At 51.0% G+C, this 23,246-nt stretch overlaps 1 protein-coding gene across 1 annotated transcript in view; it reads right to left on the bottom strand.

Moving 5' to 3' along the window:
• The window catches only part of Rasgrp4 (RAS guanyl releasing protein 4), an 18,659-nt gene extending 1,548 nt beyond the window's left edge, over positions 1 to 17,111 (bottom strand). The window contains exons 1-15 of the mRNA XM_037210069.1: positions 16,977 to 17,111; positions 14,412 to 14,596; positions 13,335 to 13,456; positions 13,171 to 13,227; positions 10,937 to 11,281; positions 8,878 to 9,051; positions 6,618 to 6,734; positions 6,001 to 6,276; positions 3,172 to 3,252; positions 2,986 to 3,090; positions 2,737 to 2,855; positions 2,502 to 2,646; positions 1,135 to 1,171; positions 915 to 1,049; positions 681 to 793 (exon numbers count right to left, since the gene is read on the bottom strand). Coding sequence (XP_037065964.1) covers positions 681 to 793; positions 915 to 1,049; positions 1,135 to 1,171; positions 2,502 to 2,646; positions 2,737 to 2,855; positions 2,986 to 3,090; positions 3,172 to 3,252; positions 6,001 to 6,276; positions 6,618 to 6,734; positions 8,878 to 9,051; positions 10,937 to 11,281; positions 13,171 to 13,227; positions 13,335 to 13,456; positions 14,412 to 14,596; positions 16,977 to 16,999 — 2,034 coding nt within the window. The 5' untranslated portion in view covers positions 17,000 to 17,111. The remainder of the gene's footprint in view (positions 1 to 680; positions 794 to 914; positions 1,050 to 1,134; positions 1,172 to 2,501; positions 2,647 to 2,736; positions 2,856 to 2,985; positions 3,091 to 3,171; positions 3,253 to 6,000; positions 6,277 to 6,617; positions 6,735 to 8,877; positions 9,052 to 10,936; positions 11,282 to 13,170; positions 13,228 to 13,334; positions 13,457 to 14,411; positions 14,597 to 16,976) is intronic.
• Positions 17,112 to 23,246: the final 6,135 nt, after the last annotated feature.

Raw genomic sequence — 23,246 nt, forward strand, 5'->3', positions numbered from 1 at the left:
TCTCGGCCTCTTCAGTGCTAGGTGTATAGGCTTGAGCAACCATGCCTAACTTTTTCTTCCCCCCCATCTTTGTTTCTGTGCTAGCCGCTACCCACCCTCGTCACCTGAGTAGATTATGACCGCTGTCATTTCTCTGTCAACACTGAAAACTAGTCGGTGTCCACCAGGCATGGTGGCTCATGCCTATAATCTCAACACTCTGGAAAGGGAAGGCAAGATGATGTTTGAGGCCAGCCTGCGTTACAAAGTGAGTCGGTTAGGTTTTTGCCATCTGACACAGACTGGAGTCACCTGCGAAGAGGGACCGTCAACTGAAGAACTGCTTCCATCCGACTGACCCGCGGACATGCCTTGATCAGTGACTGATGTTCTCTGCTCCAGTTCCTGCCTCCAGGGTCCAGCCTGACTTCTTCCAGAAACTCAACTATGCAAGTCAAACAAACCCTTGCTCCCCCAGGCTGATTTTGGCCAGTGTTTTATCACAGAGAGAAAGCTAGGACACATAGTGAGACACCATCTCAAAAAAAATTTTTTTTCCTTTTTCTAAATTAGTGTCTCTAACCTCCCATCCAGGTGACTGTGGATTTCTATACCGTTTTGCTTTTCTGTGATTCCCAGATCTGTCTGGTTTTTCCAGGCAAATGGCCTGCCTCTCCTGGATCCAGCTAGGGACTTCTTACCATCTCTGTCTCCCAGGAAGAGTGTGAGGACTCCGTCTGGGTCCAAGCATGGCGAAGGCGGCAACCAGACTCAGCATCCGGGGATAGTGTATAGGAGAGGTTTTCCTCAGAGCCTGTTTGTGATGTGACGGACAGAAGAGATGTGACTAGGACAGGAAGGACTCCATTACCTCAAGAATGAACCCCATCCTCTGGGCCCTCCTCCCAGGTACTGTGCAGCTAGCCAGGTCTTACCACAGCTGGCAGGAGGGTGTGGTGTGGCTGGCACAGGCGCTCCTGGGGGACCAGGATCGCCCTTCGTCTCCGGCCTCTTCTTACACTCCACTCTCACTTGGTCCCTGCAGTGTCTGTGACAACACAGCCCGCAGTCTGGGGATGGGGTGGGGTGGGGAAGGAGCTATTAAATACATCATTCTTCCAGCCTGCAGTTCGGCAGTCCCTCCCTGTCACTTACCCCGACAACGATAACCTTGCTTGTTGACACCCCAGAGCTGAGGGAAGGAAGGAGAATGGGTTAGTGAGACTGGAGGAGGGAGCATGGGAGGGAGAGGATGGAAGCCAACAGGTTTTGAAACTTCGGAAGATTCTGAGACTTCACCAAAATGATAGGAACTTGGAGATGATCTCAAACTCAGGGAATCGTGGAGAATCGGGCAAACTTCTGAGTTAACAAAAATGTACATTCTGTGGTGGGGGCTGCTTCTGTCATTCACGGTGTCTCCAGACCCCAGAACTGCCTGGCTCATGGGCTGTGTCAAGTGTAGACCTAGCAGTAAATAAATGGTGAGATCTGTGGATTTGTCTAGACTTGATGGTTGAGATTTGTCCACTATTAAGAATTTGAAGCCAGGTGTATGTTTTCGGAAGATTGAACCCAGGGCCTTGTACATGGCAGGCAAGCACTCTACCACTGAGCTATATCCCTTGCCCTAGCCCTATAAAATGAATTTGAAGCTAGCCTAAGCTACATGGGAAGACTCTGTCTCAAAAATCTGAGGGAAAACAAACAGATAAAAGATGTCTTTAATTTGGAAATGAAGAAAGCTTTGGACGGTCCGGGGTAGAAGGCTCAGAATGATTTTTGGGATCAGTTTTTCTATGTAGCCCTGGCTGGCCTGGAGCTCCACATGTAGACCAGGCTGGTCTCAAACTCAGAGATCTGTCTGCCTCTGCTTCTTAGCTGCTGGCATTAAAGGTGCACCATCATACCAGCTAGAGACTGGTGTTTATCCCGTCCCTCAGCGGGGGCAGCCAAGTGATGTTCCCTGCTGAGCCATATCTCCGGCTCTGCTAGTGTTTGTTTGTTTATTTATTTATTTATTTTGGTTTTCCAAGACAGAGTGTCTGTGTGTGTAGTCCTGGCTGTCCTGTAATTTTGTAGCCCAGGCTGGCCTCAAACTCAGAAATCAGCCTGCTTCTGCCTCCCAAGTGCTGGGTCTAAAGGCGTGCGCCACCACACCCAGGTATGTTAGTGTTTTTTAAGACAGGGTCTCATATAGCCCAGGCTGGCCTCAAACTCACTGTGTAGCTGAGGATGACCTTGCACTCCTGGATTCTAGCACACTACCATGCCCAGTGCAGCCTACCCAGGTTTGCAGGTTATCCAGCGTTTTGGAAATTGCTCAGGGCTTTGGATAGTTATTCACATGTAGAGTTTGGCAAGTGCACGGAATATAGGAATGCCAGTGTTCGGTGCTTATATAAACTATGAAATATCAGGCTGGGGCATTTCTGGAAGTCTCCCCCACCCCACCCCCACCGCCACCGTCCCAGGTTAGGTTGGGAGGGGCTAACCCAGGGGAGACAGGGCCAGGTGCTCACAAAGCCACTGCAGCTGTGACAGAAGGCGGGCTTGCGGAAGGTGACCTCATGGAAGGTGTGCAGGAAGGCCAGGCCCAGCTTGGAGCAGATGGCGCTGGCACGGAGCAGGTATTCTGTCAGCTCCTCTCTGCTGAAGGAGCCGCTCCTGCAGGGTAAAGGCCACACCTCAGCACGGCCTCTCGTGGCACGGCCAGGATCCTTGCTTTCGGAAGATCCAGGAGCCTGGGCCTCTTACCCGTGGCGGGGAGGCGGGTGAAGCCCGTGGCAGGCAAAGGGGAAATTGCCTGACAGTCGCTCAAAGTCCTCCAGAGAGATGGTGCCATGGCCTTCTGGGTCGTAGTTCTTGAACACAGACTTGAGAGGAACACGGAGAGCAGAGTGAGGACGAGACACCCAGGTGCAGCCCTGTGGGCGAGGCTGCCTCCCCACTGCCTCCCCACTCCCTCCTGGCATCCCTCCACAGGGACCCGCAGCTCCTCCTCACCGCCACCAGCTGTTCCACATGCTGACCCAGGGTCACACTGTCTGGCTTTGGTGTCACACCATGGGCCCACTCCAACACCAGAGGTGCTTTGTAGGGGGAGGGTGGCTGGAAGGACACAGAGGGATACAGTTAGTCAAGGCACAGGCTCGGCCAGGGCGGGTCAGAAGGTCAGGGGTCAAGGCTCACCAGGCTCTTGGAACAACGTGGTTCCCGGGCATAAGAAAGCTCGTAGATCTCATCTTCTGTGTAGAAGAGATCCAGGGAGAGCTGGGGGATGGGCGGGCAGTAAAGTTCCTCCTCCAGGTCTCAGACCCTTCTCCAAACTCTTGGCCCTGTCCCGGCACCCATCACCCTCCATACTGTTCCCTCCACACTCCAGAGGTGCCTTGTTCCCACTGAGGCCTTTTAAAAACAAATTATGTATGCGTGTGTCTGTGTGTCTGTATGCCATGTATGAGCGGGTATCCGACGGAGACCAGGAAAAGCACTGGATCCCCAGGAGCTGGAGCTGCAGGTAATTGTGAGCTACCCATGTGCATGCTGGGAAGGGAAAGGAGATCCTCAGAACAGCAAGAGCTCTTAACCACTGAGCCATCTCTCCTCATCCATTCCCCAACCCCTTTTTGAGACAGTTTCACCACATAGCCCAGACTGGCCAGGAATTCACGATCTTCCTCTGTTAGCCTCCTGAATGCTGGGATCTCAGGCACACATCAGCACACCCCGCCAAGTTCTCCTTTAGAATATAGCAACGAGCCACATCCTTTCAGTTTCCGCTGGGCCCTGACAATTATGCATGGCCTTGTCTCAGGGTCTGCGAACTCAACCTTTCAGTTTTACACTAGGCAACCTTCAGAATCTGTCACTGTCTCAACCTTCTGGACCCACGGAATGAGCACAGTAAGGGTTGTGAGCTGAAGTGACTTGGGGTTCTTTTGCATTCTTCTAAGGATCAAACTTGGGGTCTTGAACATGCTCTGCTACTCTCTGGGCATGCTGAATATGTCTGAATCATAGTGTGAGGTAGACAGAGGATGGAGGAATGTCACCAGTTTAGGGATAGCCTGATCTACATAGTGAGTTCTACACCAGCAAGGGCTATATAGGGAGACCCTGCCTCAACGAAACACAGCAAAATGCAAACAAAAAGTGCTCCACCACTGAATGACATCCTTAGCTCTTACTTCTCTCTCACTCTTTCTCTCTCTCTCTCTCTCTGTGTCTGTGTGTGTGTGTGTGTGTGTGTGTGTGCGCGCGTGCACACACACATTGGATCCCTTAGAGAAATTAAGGAAGACAACCACCATTGACCTCTGAAGCCATATGGGCTCACATGCATATGACTTCAGAGGTCAATGGTGGTTGTCTTCCTTAATTTCTCTCCACTTCATTATTTTGTTGTCATTGTGTCTGGAGACAGGATCTTACTTTGTAGTGCTGGCTGGCCTGGAACTCACTGTGTAGACCAGGCTGGCCTGGAACTCACTGTGTAGACCAGGCTGGCCTGGAACTCATGATCCTCCTGCCTCCGCCTCCTGAGTTTGGGGTGCGTGTAATCAAGACCTGTCAGAGCTTCTGGTTACACCTCAGCTATGCTCACCGTGGAAGCTTGAGACTTGGTATGAGGATCTCAGACACTGGATCATTTTGTTTTGTTTTTCTTTCCAGAGACAGAAAAGAAAGGGCCTCTTTACCCAGGGCCTCTCACTTGCTAGGCAAGGACTCTACTACAGCATAGATTCCCAGCTATTCACTGTGGCAGGGATATAAAACCCCAAAGCCATCCAGGGCTTGGAGCAAGGGACTTTGCGTTCATCATGTTCCAGATAATGCTTTTTTTGTTTTCTTTGAGACACAGGTAGCCCAGGCTAGCCTTGACCCTGCAACAATCTTCCAGCCTCATCCTTTTGAGTGCTGGGAGAACTAAAGGTGTGAGCCACCACACCCAGCTCAGATACTACTTTGATTACTTCATATTCCATTACTGATTGTTTCTTCTTAGCCACATTCTGAAGAGGATCTTATTATTGTCCCTGTTTTGCAAGCAATGAAATTTTTGTTTGTTTGGTTTTTTGTTTTGTTTTTCGAGACAGGGTTTCTCTGTGTAGCTTTGCGCCTTTCCTGGAACTCGCTTTGGAGACCAGGCTGGCCTCGAACTCACAGAGGTCACACAGCTAGCTAGATTCCTAGAAGCCATTGCTACACACTCACAGTCACTGCACCTGGAAGGCTGACACAGAGCGTTACTGCCCGGCTCACAGACAGAGTTCTAGGCTGGTCTGAGCTATACCGTGAGACCTGATCTTAAATAAATACTAAAGGAAAAGGAAGACACTTGGACTGGGGATGGAGTGAGTGGAAACTTGCCTAGAACTCATCATGCAGGGGGTGTGGCTCAGTGGTAGAGCCCCTGCCTAGAATCCCCCAGTGAGGGGCTGGGGTGTGGCTCAGTGGTAGAGCCCCTGCCTAGAATCCCCCAGTGAGGGGCTGGGGGTGTGGCTCAGTGGTAGAGCACCTGCCTAGAATCCCCCAGTGAGGGGCTGGGGTGTGGCTCAGTGGTAGAGCCCCTGCCTAGAATCCCCCAGGGAGGGGCTGGGGTGTGGCTCAGTGGTAGAGCCCCTGCCTAGAATCCCCCAGTGAGGGGCTGGGGTGTGGTTCAGTGGTGGAGCCCCTGCCTAGAATCCCCCAGTGAGGGGCTGGGGCATGGCTCAGTGGTAGAGCCCCTGCCTAGAATCCCCCAGTGAGGGGCTGGGGCATGGCTCAGTGGTAGAGCCCCTGCCTAGAATCCCCCAGGGAGGGGGATATGGCTCAGTAGTTGAGTGCTCACATATTATAAATGAGGTCCTAGTTTCAATTCCTAGTACGGCAAAACCCAAACCAATCAAAACTCTCTCATTCCATAACTGCCTATCCTGGTCCTCCAGACCCCCCCACCCCACCCCCGTAGCTCAGGGCTCTAAATATTGGTGCCCTGTGGTCTTGAGGGGACTTGGGCAGCACAGGGCGCAACTTCACCGTCAGCAGATGTAGCAGGTCCTCGTTGGCACTGCAGGGGGGATGCTGTCCCTGGAGTGTTGCCAGCTCCTGTAGCCGTAGGTAGAGGCTGTTCAGCTTGGGTAGGTGGAGGCGGCCATCTGGCAATCTGTCTGGATGGGCCTCATACAGGGACACCAGGTCCTTGAGGTGTACACCCAGTACCGGCAGCCGGAAGCCAGTACAGCTGGCCCAGATGCGGCGGTAGCAGGCATAGTTGTTGTGGGAGGCGAGGAGTTCCGTCAGCTCCAGAAGGGCCTGTGTAGAAAGTGCATGCTAGGGATAAGAATGCTTCTGTCCTGAGCTTCTTGGAGCAGGGATAGCAGTAGTCTCATTTGTGGACTCTGGAACCCGGAAATCTGGACCAGATGCACAAAGAGTGAGCAGCTGCCTAGAATCTACCAGTGAGGGGCAAGGTCATGGCTCAGGATAGAGGTGACCCAGGAAGAAAGAATAGGGATAGCCAGGGCGTCTATGGAATTTGGAGGATGAAGGTCCTAAGACAGTTCCAGAGCCCTTGAGGAAGGACTGGCAGCAGTTAGGGAGCGATGTGTGGAGGCTCGGGGCAGGCTTTGGACTTTGGGGAGTTAAGGGGTTACCTTCGTGCTGTCGGGGCTCAGGTGGGTGTAGGAGTCCTTGAGTCTGGAGATGGAACTATGGCACAGCCCCCCCGTGACTGCCATCAACGTGTTGAAATTCTGTAGCTCGCGAAGCCTCTAGAAGGGAGGTAATGGCAGAGGTGGGAGGCACCGAGGAACAGCAGCCGGGCGGGGTGCTGACTGAGGGGTCCCAGTCGTGTGAGAGTATGGACCAGGTGAGCAGATGAGCGGGTTAGGGTGGCAAGGTGCCAGCATATACTGTTGGGCAGATTCGGAGAACAGACAGGTGTGTGTCAGCCACGTGTAGAAAATTCAGGAACGTATCAGGCGTCGGTCGGGCTTCTGGGAGTCAAAGGACTCACACAGGTGAAGGCGTGACTGTGCCTGCGAGTTGGGTACCAGGTACAACTGAGTGGGATAACAGTGATGGAAGAGTAAAACAGATGTGGGACAAGCTTGAGGTCCACAGGGCAGCGGGAGAATTCTTTCTCTTTCTCTATTCTAAGCTGGAAGGGTGGAGGTCACTGTGGAGAGAGGTGAGGCAGGACCAAGCAGAAGATGCTCAGGCCAAGAGGCCTCAGGCTGATGCCAGACCCAGGTCTAAAGAGCTCAGCAAGATACAGCTCAGTGGTAGAGCCCCTGCCTAGAATCCCCAGTGAGGGGCTGGGGTGTGGCTCAGTGGTAGAGCCCCTGCCTAGAACCCCCCAGTGAGGGGCTGGGGTGTGGTTCTGTGGTAGAGCCCCTGCCTAGAATTCCCCAGTGAGGGGCTGGGGTGTGGCTCAGTGGTAGAGCCCCTGCCTAGAATCTCCCAGTGAGGGGCTGGGAGTGTGGTTCAGTGGTAGAGCCCCTGCCTAGACTCCCCCAGTGAGGGGCTGGGGTGTGGCTCAGTGGTAGAGCCCCTGCCTAGAACCCCCCAGTGAGGGGCTGGGGATGTGATCCAGTGGTAGAGCACCTGCCTAGAATCCCCCAATGAGGGGCTAGGGTGTGGCTAAATGGTAGAGCCTCTGCCTAGAATCCTCCTGTGAGGGGCTAGGGGTGTGGCTGAGTGGTAGAGCCCCTACCTAGAATCCCCCAGTGAGGGGCTGGGGTGTGGCTCAGTAGTAGACCTCCTGCCTAGAATCCCCCAGTGAGGGCCTGGGGGTATGGCTCAGTGGTAGAGCCCCTGCCTAGAATCCCCCAGTGAGGGGCTGGGGTGTGGCTCAGTGGTGGAGCCCCTGCCTAGAATCCCCCAGTGAGGGGCTGGGGGTATGACTCAGTGGTAAAGGACTTACTTAAGGGTGCAGGAGGCCCTGGGTTTAATCCCCAGTACTGACAGAAATAGCCAAGCAAGAGGAAGCCGAGTGTTGGAAGGCTCATAAGGAAGGGCGTGATCTGCTTTGGAGACACTCAGAAAGGCCAGACCACAGGGCTTCCCTTTTCCCAGAAGGGAGGGAGGCTGACTCAACAGGTCAGGGCCAGAGCCATTAGACTAAGTCTCTTTGTGTCTAAGTAGCACTAAGAGCGATACGGTCACCGTCCAAAGACACCCAGGGGGCCTGAGGACTGGAGATACAAAGTGAAGACGTGGGAAGGATCCTTTCTCAGCATTGGGGGACAGAATTTGATTTGGGGCTTGGGAAACGGTGCTAATTCCTCAATAGAGAGCCAACAGGTGAGGCCAAGCATGGTTTGGCTCTGTGATATCAAGGTCACAGCTAGATCCTACGAGTGCGGACTGGCTATACGATGCGATAGGTATGGTGGGTGGGTACAGATGAATCATGCCACCACAGGACGGGCTGCTGGATCAACAGCCTGAAGCCATGGGCTGGAGAGATGGCTCTGTGGTTAAGAGCATTCTTGCAGAGTTCCATTCCCAGCACCAACACAGGGCAGCGCACAACTGCCTCCTGTATCTCCAGCATCACTGGCCTCTAAAGGTGCGTGTGTGTGTATGTGTGTGTGTGTGCGCGCGCACCCACATAACTTAAAATAATTAAAAAATAAACATTGAAGGAAAAAAAAAAGCCCAGAGCCTTGGTTAGCCACAATATGAAGGGTCAGGTCCCAACTCTACAGTCCCAGAAGCAAGTAGAAGGTGGCTGTGGTCCACACACCTTTAGTCTCAGTGTTTGGTAGGCAGAGGCAAGCAGATTTGAGGCCACCCTGGTCTACATAGCAAGTTCCAGGAAAGCCAGGACTATACAAAGAGACCCTGTTTCAGAAATAAAAGAGGGGGGCGGGACAAACAGAAAGACTGGGTGGTCAGGCAGGGGCTTACCTTTGCCACATGAATGAATTTGTCCAGTACCTGGGCACGCTGTGTGGGCCCAGGACGGCTCAGCACCATGACCTGCACCCAGCGGGACACACTGTTGCTCAGACCCACAGAACCTTCCAGAGCGGGACAACCCCTCACTGAGCCCTGCAAAACATAGCCCCGCAGGTCTTGGGGCTAAGGACGAGATTGGTCAGAGTGGGTCATAGTGCTCACATGCCATCTTCCTGGCAGTCCCAACCTCTAACATCCTGGCATAGTCTGGCCGAAGGCTCCCTCGGGCTATGGTAGGTCCCTGATGTCACCTTGTCCTTCTCCAGTCTGTGTGCTCATTATTATGTGCATAACCGGGGTGTGGCCAGCAAAGGGAGGCGTGGGAAAGAGGACTTGAAAGCAGCTTCTACTTGTTCTGCTCAGTAATATGTACACACCACTCATGTCCACCACACCACACAGGCGAACACACACACACACACACACACACACACACACACACACACACACACTCACAACAGCCCAATCTGGAAATCTGTCCACTTTCTAAAGGAACCAGGTCCCCACTTCTCTCCAAAACAATGTCTAGATGTTAGCAGCTAACATATTTCAACACAGAACACATGCAGTTGTCTTTAGGGAAGTGAAATACAGTGAACGCAAAGTTTTTCCTCAGATACTGTTAACTCTAACCATGTTATGCTCTCTGGGGTAGGAACTGTTAATATCCCGCTTTAATTTAATTTTTTTTTTTTCTGTGTTGCCCTGGCTGTCCTGGAACTCCCTCTGTAGACCAGGCTGGCCTTGAACTCACAGAGATCTGCCTGCCTCTGCCTCCTGAGTGCTGGGATTAAAGGCGTGCGCCACCACCATTTGGCTTCATTTTAATTTTTATCTTTATGTAGGAGGGAGCTGAGGCATGGTGAATTGACATGCTTGGTGGATACATGAGTAACTGATAAAATATTCTGAGCAAATAACTATGTGATTCTTTTGCAATAAGTAGTTTTGTGACAGGGTCTCATGTAGTCCAAGCTGGCCTTGAATTTCACACGTCCTGCATCGGCCTCGCAAGCGTGAGGATTTTAGCCCCTTGCATACACACCATACTGCAGTAAACATTTTCAACGGGCTTTTTCATTCCGTCAGCCACTCTACGAAGTAGTGTGGTCTCTAGCTTATGAATGGCCACCTCAGAGGTGGGGGAACTGGTTCAAAGCTAGGTAAGGAGCGCTGAGGAGGGTGGGGACATAGCTTCTTGGTAGAATGCTGGCCTAGCATGTGCAAAGCCCTGGGCTTGATCTGCAGCACTGCAGGAACCAGCTGTGTTGGCACACATCTGTAATGCTAGCACTGGAGATGTGGAGGGACCTGAGTTCAAAGTCATCCTTGGTTACATAGCTGGAGGCCGTGAGACTCCTGTCTCCAGGGCAGGCAGGAAGTAAGAAATGAGTGGGGTATACAGAAAGGTTTGCTGAAAAGGCTCAGTGGATAAAAGGCCCTGAGCTGCATTCCTGGGACTCACAAGGTAGTAGAAAGAGAAGACTGATTCCTACAAGTTTTCCTCCAACCACCACATCTCACAAACACGATAAACACGTAAAATGAAAGGTTTTAGAAGGAAGGAAGAAGGTGATGGGATTTGAACTCAGGGCTCAGCCAGCTTCACTCATTGTGCCAGACCCTCCTGCTGCCACGTGAAGAGCGTTGGCCATGAGTGGTGGCACGGACCTTTAGCCCCAGCACTCAGGAGGCAGAGGCAGGCAGATCTATGAGTTCAAGGTTAGCCTGGTCTACAGAGTGAGTGAGTGCCAAGTCAGCCTGTGTTACATGGTGAGTCCCCATTCAAAAAAGAGTTTAGAGTCTGGGCTGGGCATGTAGCTGGGTGTTAGAGAGCTAGCGTAGGCAGGACCCTGGACGTAGGCAGGGCCCTGTGCTCAGCTACGGCACTGTTAGCACAGTAACAGTAACAGCATCAACAGTAAAGTCTACAACCCCTCATGGATGCCTGTGCCAGGAGCACACCCACCCCACCCCCATTCCGTTTCCTGCTTAGGGGCAGACTCACCGTGATGGCCTGGAAGGACCGGAACTCGAGGTAAGTGAGGTGTTGAGCCAGCTCCTCTGACTCCAGGTGATCGAACAGCAAGGAGACTTTGCGCTTCTTGCCCAAGCCTGGGCTGCTCATGAGAGGTGGGGGGCCGGGTCCTCCGGGACTCAGTCTGGAGGCCAAGATGGACAGGCTACTGGAGTGGCTCAAGAGCTGAGGGTTTGGGGGGACATGGAGGGTGGGGGCAGGATAGGGGGCAGGGAGGGATGACAGGAGACAAGGAATTTGAGTTAGGGTGGCTAGCACAGGTATAGGGAGACCGTAGGAGCCAATCTGATGATGCATATCTCGGTACAGGCTCTCCTATATGATGTGTAGAGAGGAGGGTGCCCAAAGAGGGACATGATGATGCTAGCCGTAACTCGTCGATACATAGCCGGAGTTACGTGTGAGTCGATAAGAGGCCAGGTGATACTATACAGATGGCTACATATATAGGGAGGACCAGAGATACCCAGTGAGCGAGGTAGGTTTAGGCATATATTTCTTCCAGATGGGGCTCCCATCGGTGCACCAATCACACGGGGTCAAGTAGTTGTAGGGGGCCCTGTGTACCTATTGATGTGGTCTGGAGTGTAATCACGATGTGCCTCAGAGCAGGGTGGATGAGATGTGTGGACTGTATCTAATGTGTAACGGGTTGGAGCGCAGGCGAATGTAGAGTGCGGTCGGCTGACAAGGAGGCGAAGAGATGCAGAAGAAGATGTAACGTACTTATTGGCAGCCTATGCGCGCGTAGTAAGAAGAGCTCTGTAGTGGGATGAGTCTGGAAGCGCGTCTTCCAACAGGTGCATGGATTCTCATTGAGCACTCAGCCTATACGTGGCCCTCCGTGGGACATGTACCAGTGAAGGGACGAGTTAGGTAGAGTAAGCCAGTGCAGCCGGTCTATGAGAGGTGAATGGTCTAGGGAGTGCAGGATAATATTGTTAGTATATGAGGGTTACAGCTCGATTAGGATGGTGGAGATCTGACTAGTTCGTTGTCTAAGTGTTCATATGGCAGTGGAAGACGCCTATATTTGAGCTAGTTGGGCGAGAGGGACGGGATCTATGCTAGGGAGTGCAGATCTGGGGAAAGGAAGACGAGTGAGGCTTCTATGATCGGTAACATCGATGTAAGGAAATAATGAGTGCAGCGTGTCACGAGAAAATATTATTATCGACGGGAATAGGAAATCTTTATGACAAAGGATATGACGGGAGGTAGAAGAGGCCAGACAGCAGGGGTGCGCAAGGACAACTAGTTGGGAGTAGAACCGGATTTCGGTGAGAGGCGAGTAGTCGCAGCTGGGTCAGCAAGACTATTTCCAGTTCGTGTTTGACAGGAGTATGTGGAGACTGCAGGAATGTCAGCCTTAATACGACGAGGCAAGCTATGGGATGGATACATGAGATCCATATCAGCACGCAGAATCTGGTTATGATATTCTGATATGCGAGGAGAGTGTGCTGGAAGGTTGGTATGGAGTATTACTTAGTCATGTAGATGCTGATTGCTCGCGAGTATTCTCGTAAGAAAGTAGTTAATGATTTACGTTGCAGCGATGCTCCATGTATTAATGCTGAATTTCACTGCCGAGTAGTATGTATGCTACGTGTAGATATGATCCTTGCTGGATAGACAGCAGTTCTGGGAGCGACAGCTCATCGAGTTAAGGTATGCGAGTTGCGGTTAGACGGAATATGTGTACGACATTGGTAGTTGGTATTGGACGAGACGCCACACAGGCATAATCAGACAGACTCTGGAGTACCCTTATGATGAAATACGTGTCAGCTCGCCGATGGATAGGCGCAGAATGCTTACAGAGTTACATTCGCGGTCTCCGGGTGTGCGTAGGACTTGAATCCAGGTCCTCTGAAAGAGCAGCAAGTACCTCTTAACTGCTGAGCCATCCAGCCACAGGCAATGGTGTTTTAGCATGGGGTTGTTTTGTGTTTTGTTTTTTTTTTTTGTAACTTTTTTTTTGAGATGGGGCCTTGCTCTATAGCCCAGGCTAGCCTTAAATTTGAGGTGATCCTTTTACCTCAGGCTATCTCATGCATTACAGGATTACAGGCATGAGTTATCACACAGATTCTTAGCGTGAGATTTTAGAAAATGGGGCTGAGTGTATGTGGGGGGTTTGGCTGAGGGGTCTTGAAGAGGTGTTTCATGGGATTGGGGGTCTTGTCTCAGCCCTACCTGACCAGGTGACAGATCTGTAGCTGTCTTAGCTCCTGTGCATCTTTGGCAGCCTTCTGGTACTTGAGTTCTAGTCAAGGCTGTTTTCCAGCATCCCATTTGCCCGCACCTCTGCACCCTTCTCCCAAGAGTTTACAGGTCTGCCCTCAACCCTCTAGATGGAGATCACGATTGTGGGAGGATATGAGGTCAGCAGCCGGGCAGCGAAGTCTGAGGATGGCAGCACCCAGCTGTGCATCATCAGCACCATCTTGAGAATGTGGTCCCCACGGCGTAGGTTGCCAGCTGAGTCTGGAGAAGGGAGGAGAGTCCATCAGCCTGGGCCCCCGGCAACAGACCCATGGCCTCCAGAACGGGGTGGACAGGCTGCTGCAGATGTTGGTTCTACCTGTGATGTCCTGCAGGAACTTGGGCAAGCACTACGACTTCCTCATCTGTCAGGTGCATGGGATGGCATGAGTTTGGTTCCCTGCCTTCAATTATCAATTATCTCAAGGCGTTTTCCTTGAACTTTTTTTTTTTTTTTTTGGTTTTTCGAGACAGGGTTTCTCTGTGTAGCTTTGCGCCTCTCCTGGAGCTCACTTGGTAGCCCAGGCTGGCCTCGAACTCACAGAGATCTGCCTGGCTCTGCCTCCCGAGTGCTGGGATTAAAGGCGTGCACCACCAACGCCCGGCCTCCTTGAACTTTTAAAGATTGATTTTATTGTTTTAAACTCTGTGTGTGTGTGTGTGTGTGTGTGTGTGTGTGTGTGTGTAAGTGTGGGTTTGTTCACATGCATGCAGGAACCCTCTCCTGTCAGGGGTATCAGGTTCCCTGGAGCTGGAGTGACATGTTCACTCAAGCCTTCCGAGGAAGGTACTGGGAACCAAACTCAGGCCCTCTGAAAGACGTACATGATTTTAATCACTAACCTGCCACCCCACCCCTCTCTTAATTCATTTTTTTTTGAGACAGGATATCACTATGTAGCCTTGGCTGGCTTGAAGCTCTCTATTTAGACCGGGCTGGCATCAAATTCACAGAGCTCTGCCTGCCTCTGCCTCCCAAGTGCTGGGATTAAAGGCGTGCACCATATCACCCAGCTAGGCCTGGGACTTTCTCCTCCTGCCTGAACCTTCAAAACTATGCCACCAGACCCAAGCTCTCTCTCGTCATTTAAGTAAAGAAGATTCACCCCACTCACCAACTTTCTACCCCCTCCCGGGAAGCTGACAGGATACTTAGCTGGCTCCTAGGGCTGCTCACCGAAGCACTGAATACATTTCTCCAGTAGCTCATCTTCACTGCAGCTGCCTTCACTCAGCACCCCCAGATTCATGGAAGCCATAACCTTGATGATTTCCCGGGGGGTGGGGCACGTCTTGTGGCGGCGGGCCTGTCGTGGCCGACCCCGTCCTCCTGCCTTCCCAGAGCATTCCTGATGAGACTTCCTGTAGGTACACACACACACACACACAAAAAAAAAAAAAACCCACCGCAAAGCATCATGGGAGCCCCTTCCTCCAAGTACACTCCCAGAATTCCTCTTGGCCCCAATGCTTCTAGGCACCATGGACCAAAGTTCTTGTAGGGCAAGACCCAGGGTTACCCACTAGGGACTCATGGGCAACAAACCCCCAAATAGTTCAGATGCCCCAGGCAATCATGATCAAAGACCCAAGACCAAGGGCCTTCCAAAAGCTTAGCTCCCTCCTCTAGGCATTGACTCATTCCTTGCATTGTTTTTAAAATCGGTGTAAAAAGAGTGCTTTCATTATGACATAATATGTATCAGTGTACCTGTACCTGGCTCCTGTTGGTCACCCACCTGCCCTCCCTCCTCTCGTTGGTCCCTTCCCTTTCCCAAATATCATCATTCTGCTTTCATGTCACATATGTGTGTGTGTGCAAGTATGTGTGTATGCACATGCTTAAATACAGGTTTCACGTATAAAGGAAAACACACGTAGTTGTTTGAGTGTTTTGTCTCTCCCGTCACCCTCTGGTATGCCCACCTCTCTTCAAGTTCCCTTGACGATACAGTCCCAAAGCATCGCAGGAGAAATTTGCTGTAAGCAGACCCCCAGGATTCATCCTGAGTTTTCAGGGAACCCAAGACATGACCCTGGGACCAACTCCAGGGCATGAGTTGGCCTTCTGGCTCCTCGTGCCAGAGCCAGAATGACATCCAGAGTCTAGGAGTCACGTTCTGCGGCCCAGGGACGGAGCCAACTCGTGTAGTCAGGCCTCTTGGAATCTATCCTGCTCCTGTAAGGCAGCAGACCCCTCATCCAAGCTCACCTTCACATGCACAAGAGTCTTAGCCTCTAGCCGGCTCCTCCACAGTTGGAGCCCAGAGAGGAAGTACCAGCACTTCTCCTGGGCTCCTCAGAGGTAGGCAGGATCCCTGGGGCCACAGGCGCTTCAAGTAAAGTTTAAAAATAACCTTTCCTGTCTTGTGCCTCCTTAGGTGTCTCTCCCAGGTGGGGAAAAAGGGGCAATGTGGGAGGGATGGAGGGGGGGGTTAGATTCTAGCCTTCAGAGTCATTCAAAACTGGGTTCGAGAAATTTCCCACAGCTGTGTGCCTTTTAATAAATTACCCAATGTCTTTCTAGCTCTTGATTTCTTCCTATGAAAAAGTCAAGTCATCCTTGGATTTTCCCGGGGCATTAACAAGTCTGGCTCCTCAAAGGGGCCCAGCTGGTGGGGGAGCAGACATTGAGATGTGGAGAGAAAGCTGTCTTGTAATTCTAGCTGCCTGGGAGATTGAGGCAGGGGGATTACAAGTTTGAATCTAGCCTGGGGTGCAGAGCAAGACACGATTAAAAAAAAAAAAAAAGACAGGAGAAAGCAGCCAGGCTTCAGCATAGTGTGGGTGTGAAAAACACAAACAGGGACACCCTAAAATAAGTCTGCCATGTCCCCTGCAGCATCATAAGGGCTTAATGTAGCTGTTAAAGGTTAACTAATAATGGACATTTGCTGGGAAGCAACCCAAGGGCTGAGCACTCCGTACACAATCAGTGTTCCTCAGGTGCCCACACCAAGTACCAAAAGCATTCCATACAAGCACAGCTTCTCAGGCCTCATGGCAGGCTCAAAGAATCTAAAACTTTAGGGGTGGGCCCAGTGGCTTGTGCTTTCCTAGCCCTCCATGCCCCTCTAAAGTGGTACCCATGATAATTCTGACAGAAGCAGGAACTGAGACAGAGTAGTCGAGTAACTTACCTAAGGCCACACAGCCAGAGACACCTAGGATTCTCTCACTGTGTTGCTGAACAGGAGGAGGGAACCCCTTTGCCCATCAGGATCATGCTAGCGAGGGGCCCCTGCACCATCTTTCCTTATGGGGACAGGAGGGCAGGCAAGGCCAAAAGACAGAAGCCTATTTCGCTCCTGCTGGCACAGGCGGCCACCTGACCCTTACCTGCAGAGCGGCAGCCTCCAGTGGCATCTGGAGCAGCCAGGGAAGCTGCATAGAGCTACGTCACAAACCCCTCTCCTGGGACACAGTCCTGCAGGAGCCTGGAGTTTCCAGTCCAGGGGGCAGTGACCATAATAGGGGACAGGGAAGACCCAAGGGAAGACACAGGCAGGCAGCTGAGGGAGCTAGGGTGGAGGAAGGCAGGACAGCTCCAACTCCAGAGAGACAACAGCAATCACGGAGGCTCAGGTGTTCAGCTCTCTGAAGCATCTCCTCCTTCTGCCCCATGAGAGCCCCATCTGGGAGGAGTGGGGGCGTCCTCCTCCTATTGTCCCCCCAACCTCCTCACAGCCAGAGGTGCCAAGGCTTTGGCTCTCCCGGCTCTCCTTGGAGAGGGTCCTTTTACCTTTTGCTGTCTTTCCGGTTCATGTTTCTTGGAGGGGTGGGGGTCCTGACGGGAGTGTGATCCTGTTCCTTCTCTGGCCAGATTGTCAGCCCCCTGGGAGCTGTGGTGTCCACAGTGTTTAGGAAGGAAAGAGGAACTGCCCCTCCCCACCCACCCCCAGGCCAGGGGGAAGGAAGAGGCTGGGGAGAGACCAAAGGCTCCCCTCCCCCCTCGTGGGGATCCCTGACTGCTGAGGTTTCCGGTGCTGCCTACCCCCCTCAGCTGTCTCTCTGCTATCTCCTTATCTTCCCCCTATCTCTGTCACACACACACACACACACACACACACACACACACACACACACTACACCAGCTTTAAAAAGTGTGACTGATATTTATGTAAAAACACAGGCTCAAAGGAAAAGTCTATACTTCTCTCTTTTTTTAATTTAATTTTTTTTCAAGTCAGACTCTCATGGAGCTCAGGCTGGCCTCATAGTCACAGTAAATTTCCTGCTTCAGCCTCCACTGTGCTAGGAATACAGGTGTGAATAGCATGGCTGGTTTGAAGACACCATCTATACCTGGAAAACATTTTCATGTTTGTTTGTTTGTTTTTGTAAAACCTTTATGTAGCACCTACTGTGTACCATCTACTTCTCTAAGGTTTTGGGGTTTTTAGTTATTTACCTATTTTTTTTTCTAAAGGTATACTCACCTTTTGTTGTATTTTATTGACTTTTAATCATGTGTTTGTGTGGGGCTGCGAGCTCACAAGTGCTGGTACCTTAGAGGAGGCTAGAAGCCTCAGATCGCCCTGGAGCTGAGTTCCAGGCAGTCGCGAGCCACATGGCATGGATGTTGAGGTCTTCCATAGGAGCAGGGCAGCCCCTGGGTTTTCATTTTGATATTAACTCAGTGCACGGCGCTGTTTTTTGTTGTGGTAGGTTTTTTTTTCTTCCGTGTGTGTGTGTGTGTGTGTGTGTGTGTGTGTGTGTGTGTGTGTGGTGTGTGTGGGGTGTGTGTGTGTGTTTCAAGAAATTTTTCATGTAGATCAGGCTGACCTCAAATTCTCTTTGTAGCTGAGGATAAACTTCCACCTCCATCTCCCAAGTGCTGAGATTGCAGCTGTAGCTCACCATGCCTGATTCACACAGTGCTGGGTCTGAACCTGGGGCCTTGTGTGTCCTAGGCAAGTCTTTACCAACTGAGCTAAAAATGTTACTGATAGAGGTAAACCCTGAGCCGTCTCTCCAGCCCCTTCATGCAGTTTTAAAACAGACAAAATGACTGGGTTTTGTTAGTGTCTTGTTTTTTTTTTTTTAAGACAGTTTCTCTGTGTAGCCCTGGCTGTCCTGGAACTCACTCTGTAGACCAGGCTGGCCTCGAACTCAGGGATCTGCCTGCCTCTGCCAGGATGACTGTTTTAAAGCCCTGTCCCTTTCCACTGCCCCTCTTAGGCTCTGTGAACAGTACTATACACAATACATTATTTGGTTTTGTCTCAACCGTTTCCTGTATATATAATATAATTTTGTACCCATGGAAACGGACTTTACTCTTGCGTATGTATGTTTTGTTCTTTTATCTAAATGTGTCATGCTTGACATATTTTTAATTGAAGTACCAAAAACAAGCACACACTGAAATTCAGGCTGAAGAATTGTCACTGGCTGAGGAAACCCCTACGATGCTCACATCAAGGACAGGATGTCAGCTAGGCCTAGTGTACACACCTCTAATCTCTAGTGCTTGAGGTGATGCTGGAGGATCGGGAGTTCTAGGTCATCCTCTGCTACTTGTTGAGTTTGAAGCCACCCTAATCTAAAGAGATTCTGGGGGGGGAAAGCCAGGCGGTGGTGGCACATGCACTCAGAAGGCAGAGGCAAGAGGATCTCCTCCAGTTCAAGGCCAGCCTGGGCTACAAAGTAATTTCCAGGACAGCCAGGGCTACATAGTAAGGCAAAAAAACAAACAAACACAAAGAAAACAAACAAAACAAGACAGCCCAATTGTGGTGGCTCACATACTTTTTTTTTTTGTTTGTTTGTTTGTTTGTTTTTCGAGACAGGGTTTCTCTGTGTAGCTTTGCGCCTTTCCTGGATCTCGCTCTGTAGACCAGGCTGGCCTTAAACTCACAAAGATCCGCCTGCCTCTGCCTCCCGAGTGCTGGGATTAAAGGCGTGTGCCACCACCGCCCCTGCATGGCTCACATACTTTAATCCTAGCACCTTTGGTGGGGTCGGGGAGACGGATCTCTATGAGTTCAAGACTTACCTGGTCTACATAGCTCTAGACTGGGGCTACCTAACCCCCATGCCTCAAAAAATATCCAAAACCAAAAATGTCAAATGACTCCAGAACATTCTTAATCTCTCTTGGTTCCCTTGTCTTCCATCACTGCCTGCTACCGTTTATCTGCAGTCTCATTTGTAACAGAGTAGTTTTATCTGCTTTAAAACTGTTAAGGAGGACCGGGTCCTGGGCTCGTTGCATGAGTTGGCTGTTTGAAACCTGGAGCTTATGCAGGGACGCTTGGCTTGGCCTGGGAGGAGGGGACTGGACCTGCCTGGACTGAGTCTACCAGGTTGATCTCAGTCCTTGGGGGAGGCTTTGCCCTGGAGGAGGTGGGAATGGGGAGTGGGCTGGGGGGAAAGGGAGGGGGGCGGGAGGGGGGAGAACAAGGGAATCCATGGCTGATATGTAGAACTGAATTGTATTGTAAAATAAAATTAAAAAAAAAAAAAAACTGTTAAGGAGGGGCTGGAGAGACGCTCAGCAGTCAAGAGCACTGGCTGCTCCTGCGGAGAACTGGAGGTCAGGTCCCAGCACCCACATTCGGCAGCTCACAACCATGTGTAACTTCAGCTCCAAGGGGATCTAATGCCCTGGCCTCTAAAGATATCGGCACACACTCACGTACAGAAACAAATACCTGCACATAATTAAAAAATAATAAAAACACATCTTACAAAGTCCTGTTTGCCCGTGCACTCATGGATTGTGTCAGATTTCTTCCATTCATCTTTCTGCTTTTGTTAGTGTTACCATGTTATTTTATTTGGATACACTTCCCCGCTTTTTGTTACTGTGTTGTCTTTCATTGTGTGTTGGTGCATGATTGATTCATCAGTTTTCTTACAATGGACAGCTGAGTTGCTTTCTTGGCTCTGTTAAAACCAGTACATTTCAGGGCTCGAAGGATGGCACAGTGGTCCTCCAGAGGACCCAAATGCAATTCCCAGCACACACACGATGGCCCAAAACTGACTGTATTAACTTTAGTTCCAGGGAATCTCTACTGGCCTCGGAGGGACCAAGCATGCACATAATAGACACACATATATGGAGGCAAAACACTGATATGTGTTGCCAGGAGAGGGCTGTTTTGTGTTCTGAGACAGGCTCAGGTAGCTTAGGCTGTCCTTGAACTTGCAATGTAAGAGAAGGATGGCCTTGCATGCCTGATCCTCCAGTCTCCACCTTCCAAGTGCTGGGGTTCCAGGTGTGTGCCACCACTCCTCCAAATGCGTTTGTTCTTACCACACCGCGATGGAACCTAGAGCCTGCACGTTCCAGTGGGTGCACTCCCTCTGAGCCCTGATGGGACTGCTCAAGCATTCTGCTCTTGGGGGACACAAAGCCTGCAATTCTGTAGGGCACTTTCCAGGAGTAGACTAAATGGGTCATAGTAGAATGATTCTGCCAAACCTAGTACTTGAAGTGGGTTCAATGAAACAGCACTTTCAGGAGAGTATGTTTGATCCTTTCTTTTTCATTGAAAGTGTTCACCATTGGGTATCTCTTTACATGGCCAAGAAGGCCTGCGTTAGTTCTCTCATCAAACGAAGCGCCCTGGCTTGTGCTCCCTCCCTTCACAGCTCTCTGCCTTCCCGTGTCTCCAGCAGTGCAGTCCTTCAGTGATACAGAGCCGCGCCGCTTTCCCCCAGCACCAGCTTGGCCTCCCGTGTGGGAGCATCTCCCAGCCCCAGGGATGCAGAAAAGCCCCCAGAGAAAGAGGTGGGAGAGGGCCTTGGCACTTGTGCATAAACACTCAGCCTCCAGGGCCCACTGGATGACCATTCCCACCCCTAAGAACGCTGGTGACCACAAAGGAAGAGCCTCTGAGTCAAACAGCAGAAACCCACAACGGGGAAACGCGGGCATCTGATAGCATCAGAGTAGATTTCTTTCCACGAGACACCACGGGACCAATATTAGCTGGCTGGAGGGGAAAGGCGTTTGCAATGTTACAATTCCAGAAAGTATCTAGAAGGTCAAAAGAACAGTTGGAAGTCAGGACACCAGGAGAGCAACTCCAACAGAAAATCAGCTGGAGGGATTGCCCAGGGCACAAGAGTGCCTGCTGCCCCAGCGTGAAGACCTGAGTTTGGATGCCCAGCACTCATATAAAACAGCTGGGTATAGGGCTGCAGAGATGGCTAAGTGGTTCAAACACTTTCACAGTGGTTAGGGGCCCTCATCGCTCTTGAGAAGGACCAGAGTTCAATATCTCCCCAGTCCCAACCCCATACCCATGCCAAGTCGTTCATAGTGGCCTGGAATTCCAGCTCCAGGGGATGCAGCATCCTCTTTTTGGCTTCCAAGGGCACCAACACAGATAATACACACACATACATTTTTTTTGAAGCTGAGTGTGGTGACTGGGGAGATACTGTAATGGTTATTGTTGGGGAACAGCACGCACCGGTTTTGATCCTCAGAATCCACATAAATGCTGGGTGGATACGGTAGCTTCCGTGTGATTTCCAGGGCTCAGAAGGAAGAGATGCGATTCTCCAGCAAGCCTGCCATCTCACCACTTGGGAGACTGAGGCGGGACTGTCAGGTGCTTGAGGCTAGCTCACGCTACACAGCTGACACTGTCTCAAACGAGCAAGCCATCAAAACTAAAAACGACAAGAACTAGACAAATAGGAAAAAGAGAAAGTGGGCGGAGAGGACGATCGGGTTGCAGTGACTCCCAAATTTCTGACAGTTCCCAGAGAAAACACTAGCAGTCATTGACACCTGACTAGTGACTGTAAGTCAGTCTATAAATCTGTTAAACATTAGTAGTCAGGGAGCTGGGGAGACGGCTCAGCCAGTAAACAGCTCGCCACACAAGCGTGACGACACGTGTTCAAGCTCCAGCATCCATCTACGAAGCCAGGCGAGGCCTGCTCTAATGCCAGCGCTGGGGAAGCAGACGGGCAGATCCCAGGGGCTGGCCACCCAACCTATCCTGATGGTGAGCTCCAGGCCAGCCGAGAACAGGGCCTACGGTGGTCTTTGCTCTCCATACACACGTGCACACAGGCTCACCCACAGCAACGTGCACCCATGTGACCCCTACCTCTCACCATACAAATGAGAAGTTAGAAGATGCCAAGTGGAGGTTGGGAGATGGAGACTGGGATTTTTGCATGGTGATAGCCATGGTGAGAGCAGGCAGCCACGCCCCGGGCTGCCTAGAGGAAGTGTGTATATGCGTGTGTCACCTAGCAGGCTGGTTCTGGAGAGTGCACACCAAAACGGTGCCAATCCATAAAAAGATGTCTCTCTTCACTTTTCCCATTATTGAGATATCTGATGCAAGTAACTCAGTAAGGAAGGGTTTGTTCTGGTTCCACTGTGAAGGTCCCGACCACCATTGCGGGAGCAGGAGGCAGCTGATCGTGCCGCACCCGGAAGCAGGACACAGACAGAAATGAATGCTGCTCTTCAGCTTGCTCTCTCCTTTTTGTTCATTTGGAGACACCAAATCTGTCTCCCTCAGGTAAACCATCTGGAAATGCCGTCCCGGACACTCCCGAGGCTTCTTGGCCTTCCTAAGTGTTCCCAAATCCAGTCAAGGTGACAGTCTGCACTTACCACATCAGGTGACACTTGCGAGGACAGTTAGAAGAGCCAGAGGCAGCTTAGGTGTCCACCCCAAGGGAGGAGTGGATAAGCAGAAAGGGCCTGTCACCAAGAAGTCCCTGGAAGCTACCATGGCCAGCCACCAGGTGTCCAGAAAGCATAGGGAAAAGTCTTAACACATGCAGTGATGGCTAAAGAGCTAAGAAACACTATTCATATCCTATGATATAATGAATAGCTCCACATTCTGTATAGAAATACCACACGGCTATATAATATAGGAAGGACAGCACAAAATTATATTGTACCTATAATAAATAATATATCTATAACTATGTTATAGATATAATAACATATATAAGCAATATATATATAATGTACTGGATTATATCATTTAATAATGCAATATAACTTGTTAATCTCAGCACT

This window comes from Peromyscus leucopus, chromosome 1, assembly GCF_004664715.2.
Source record: "Peromyscus leucopus breed LL Stock chromosome 1, UCI_PerLeu_2.1, whole genome shotgun sequence".
Lineage (NCBI taxonomy): Eukaryota > Metazoa > Chordata > Mammalia > Rodentia > Cricetidae > Peromyscus > Peromyscus leucopus.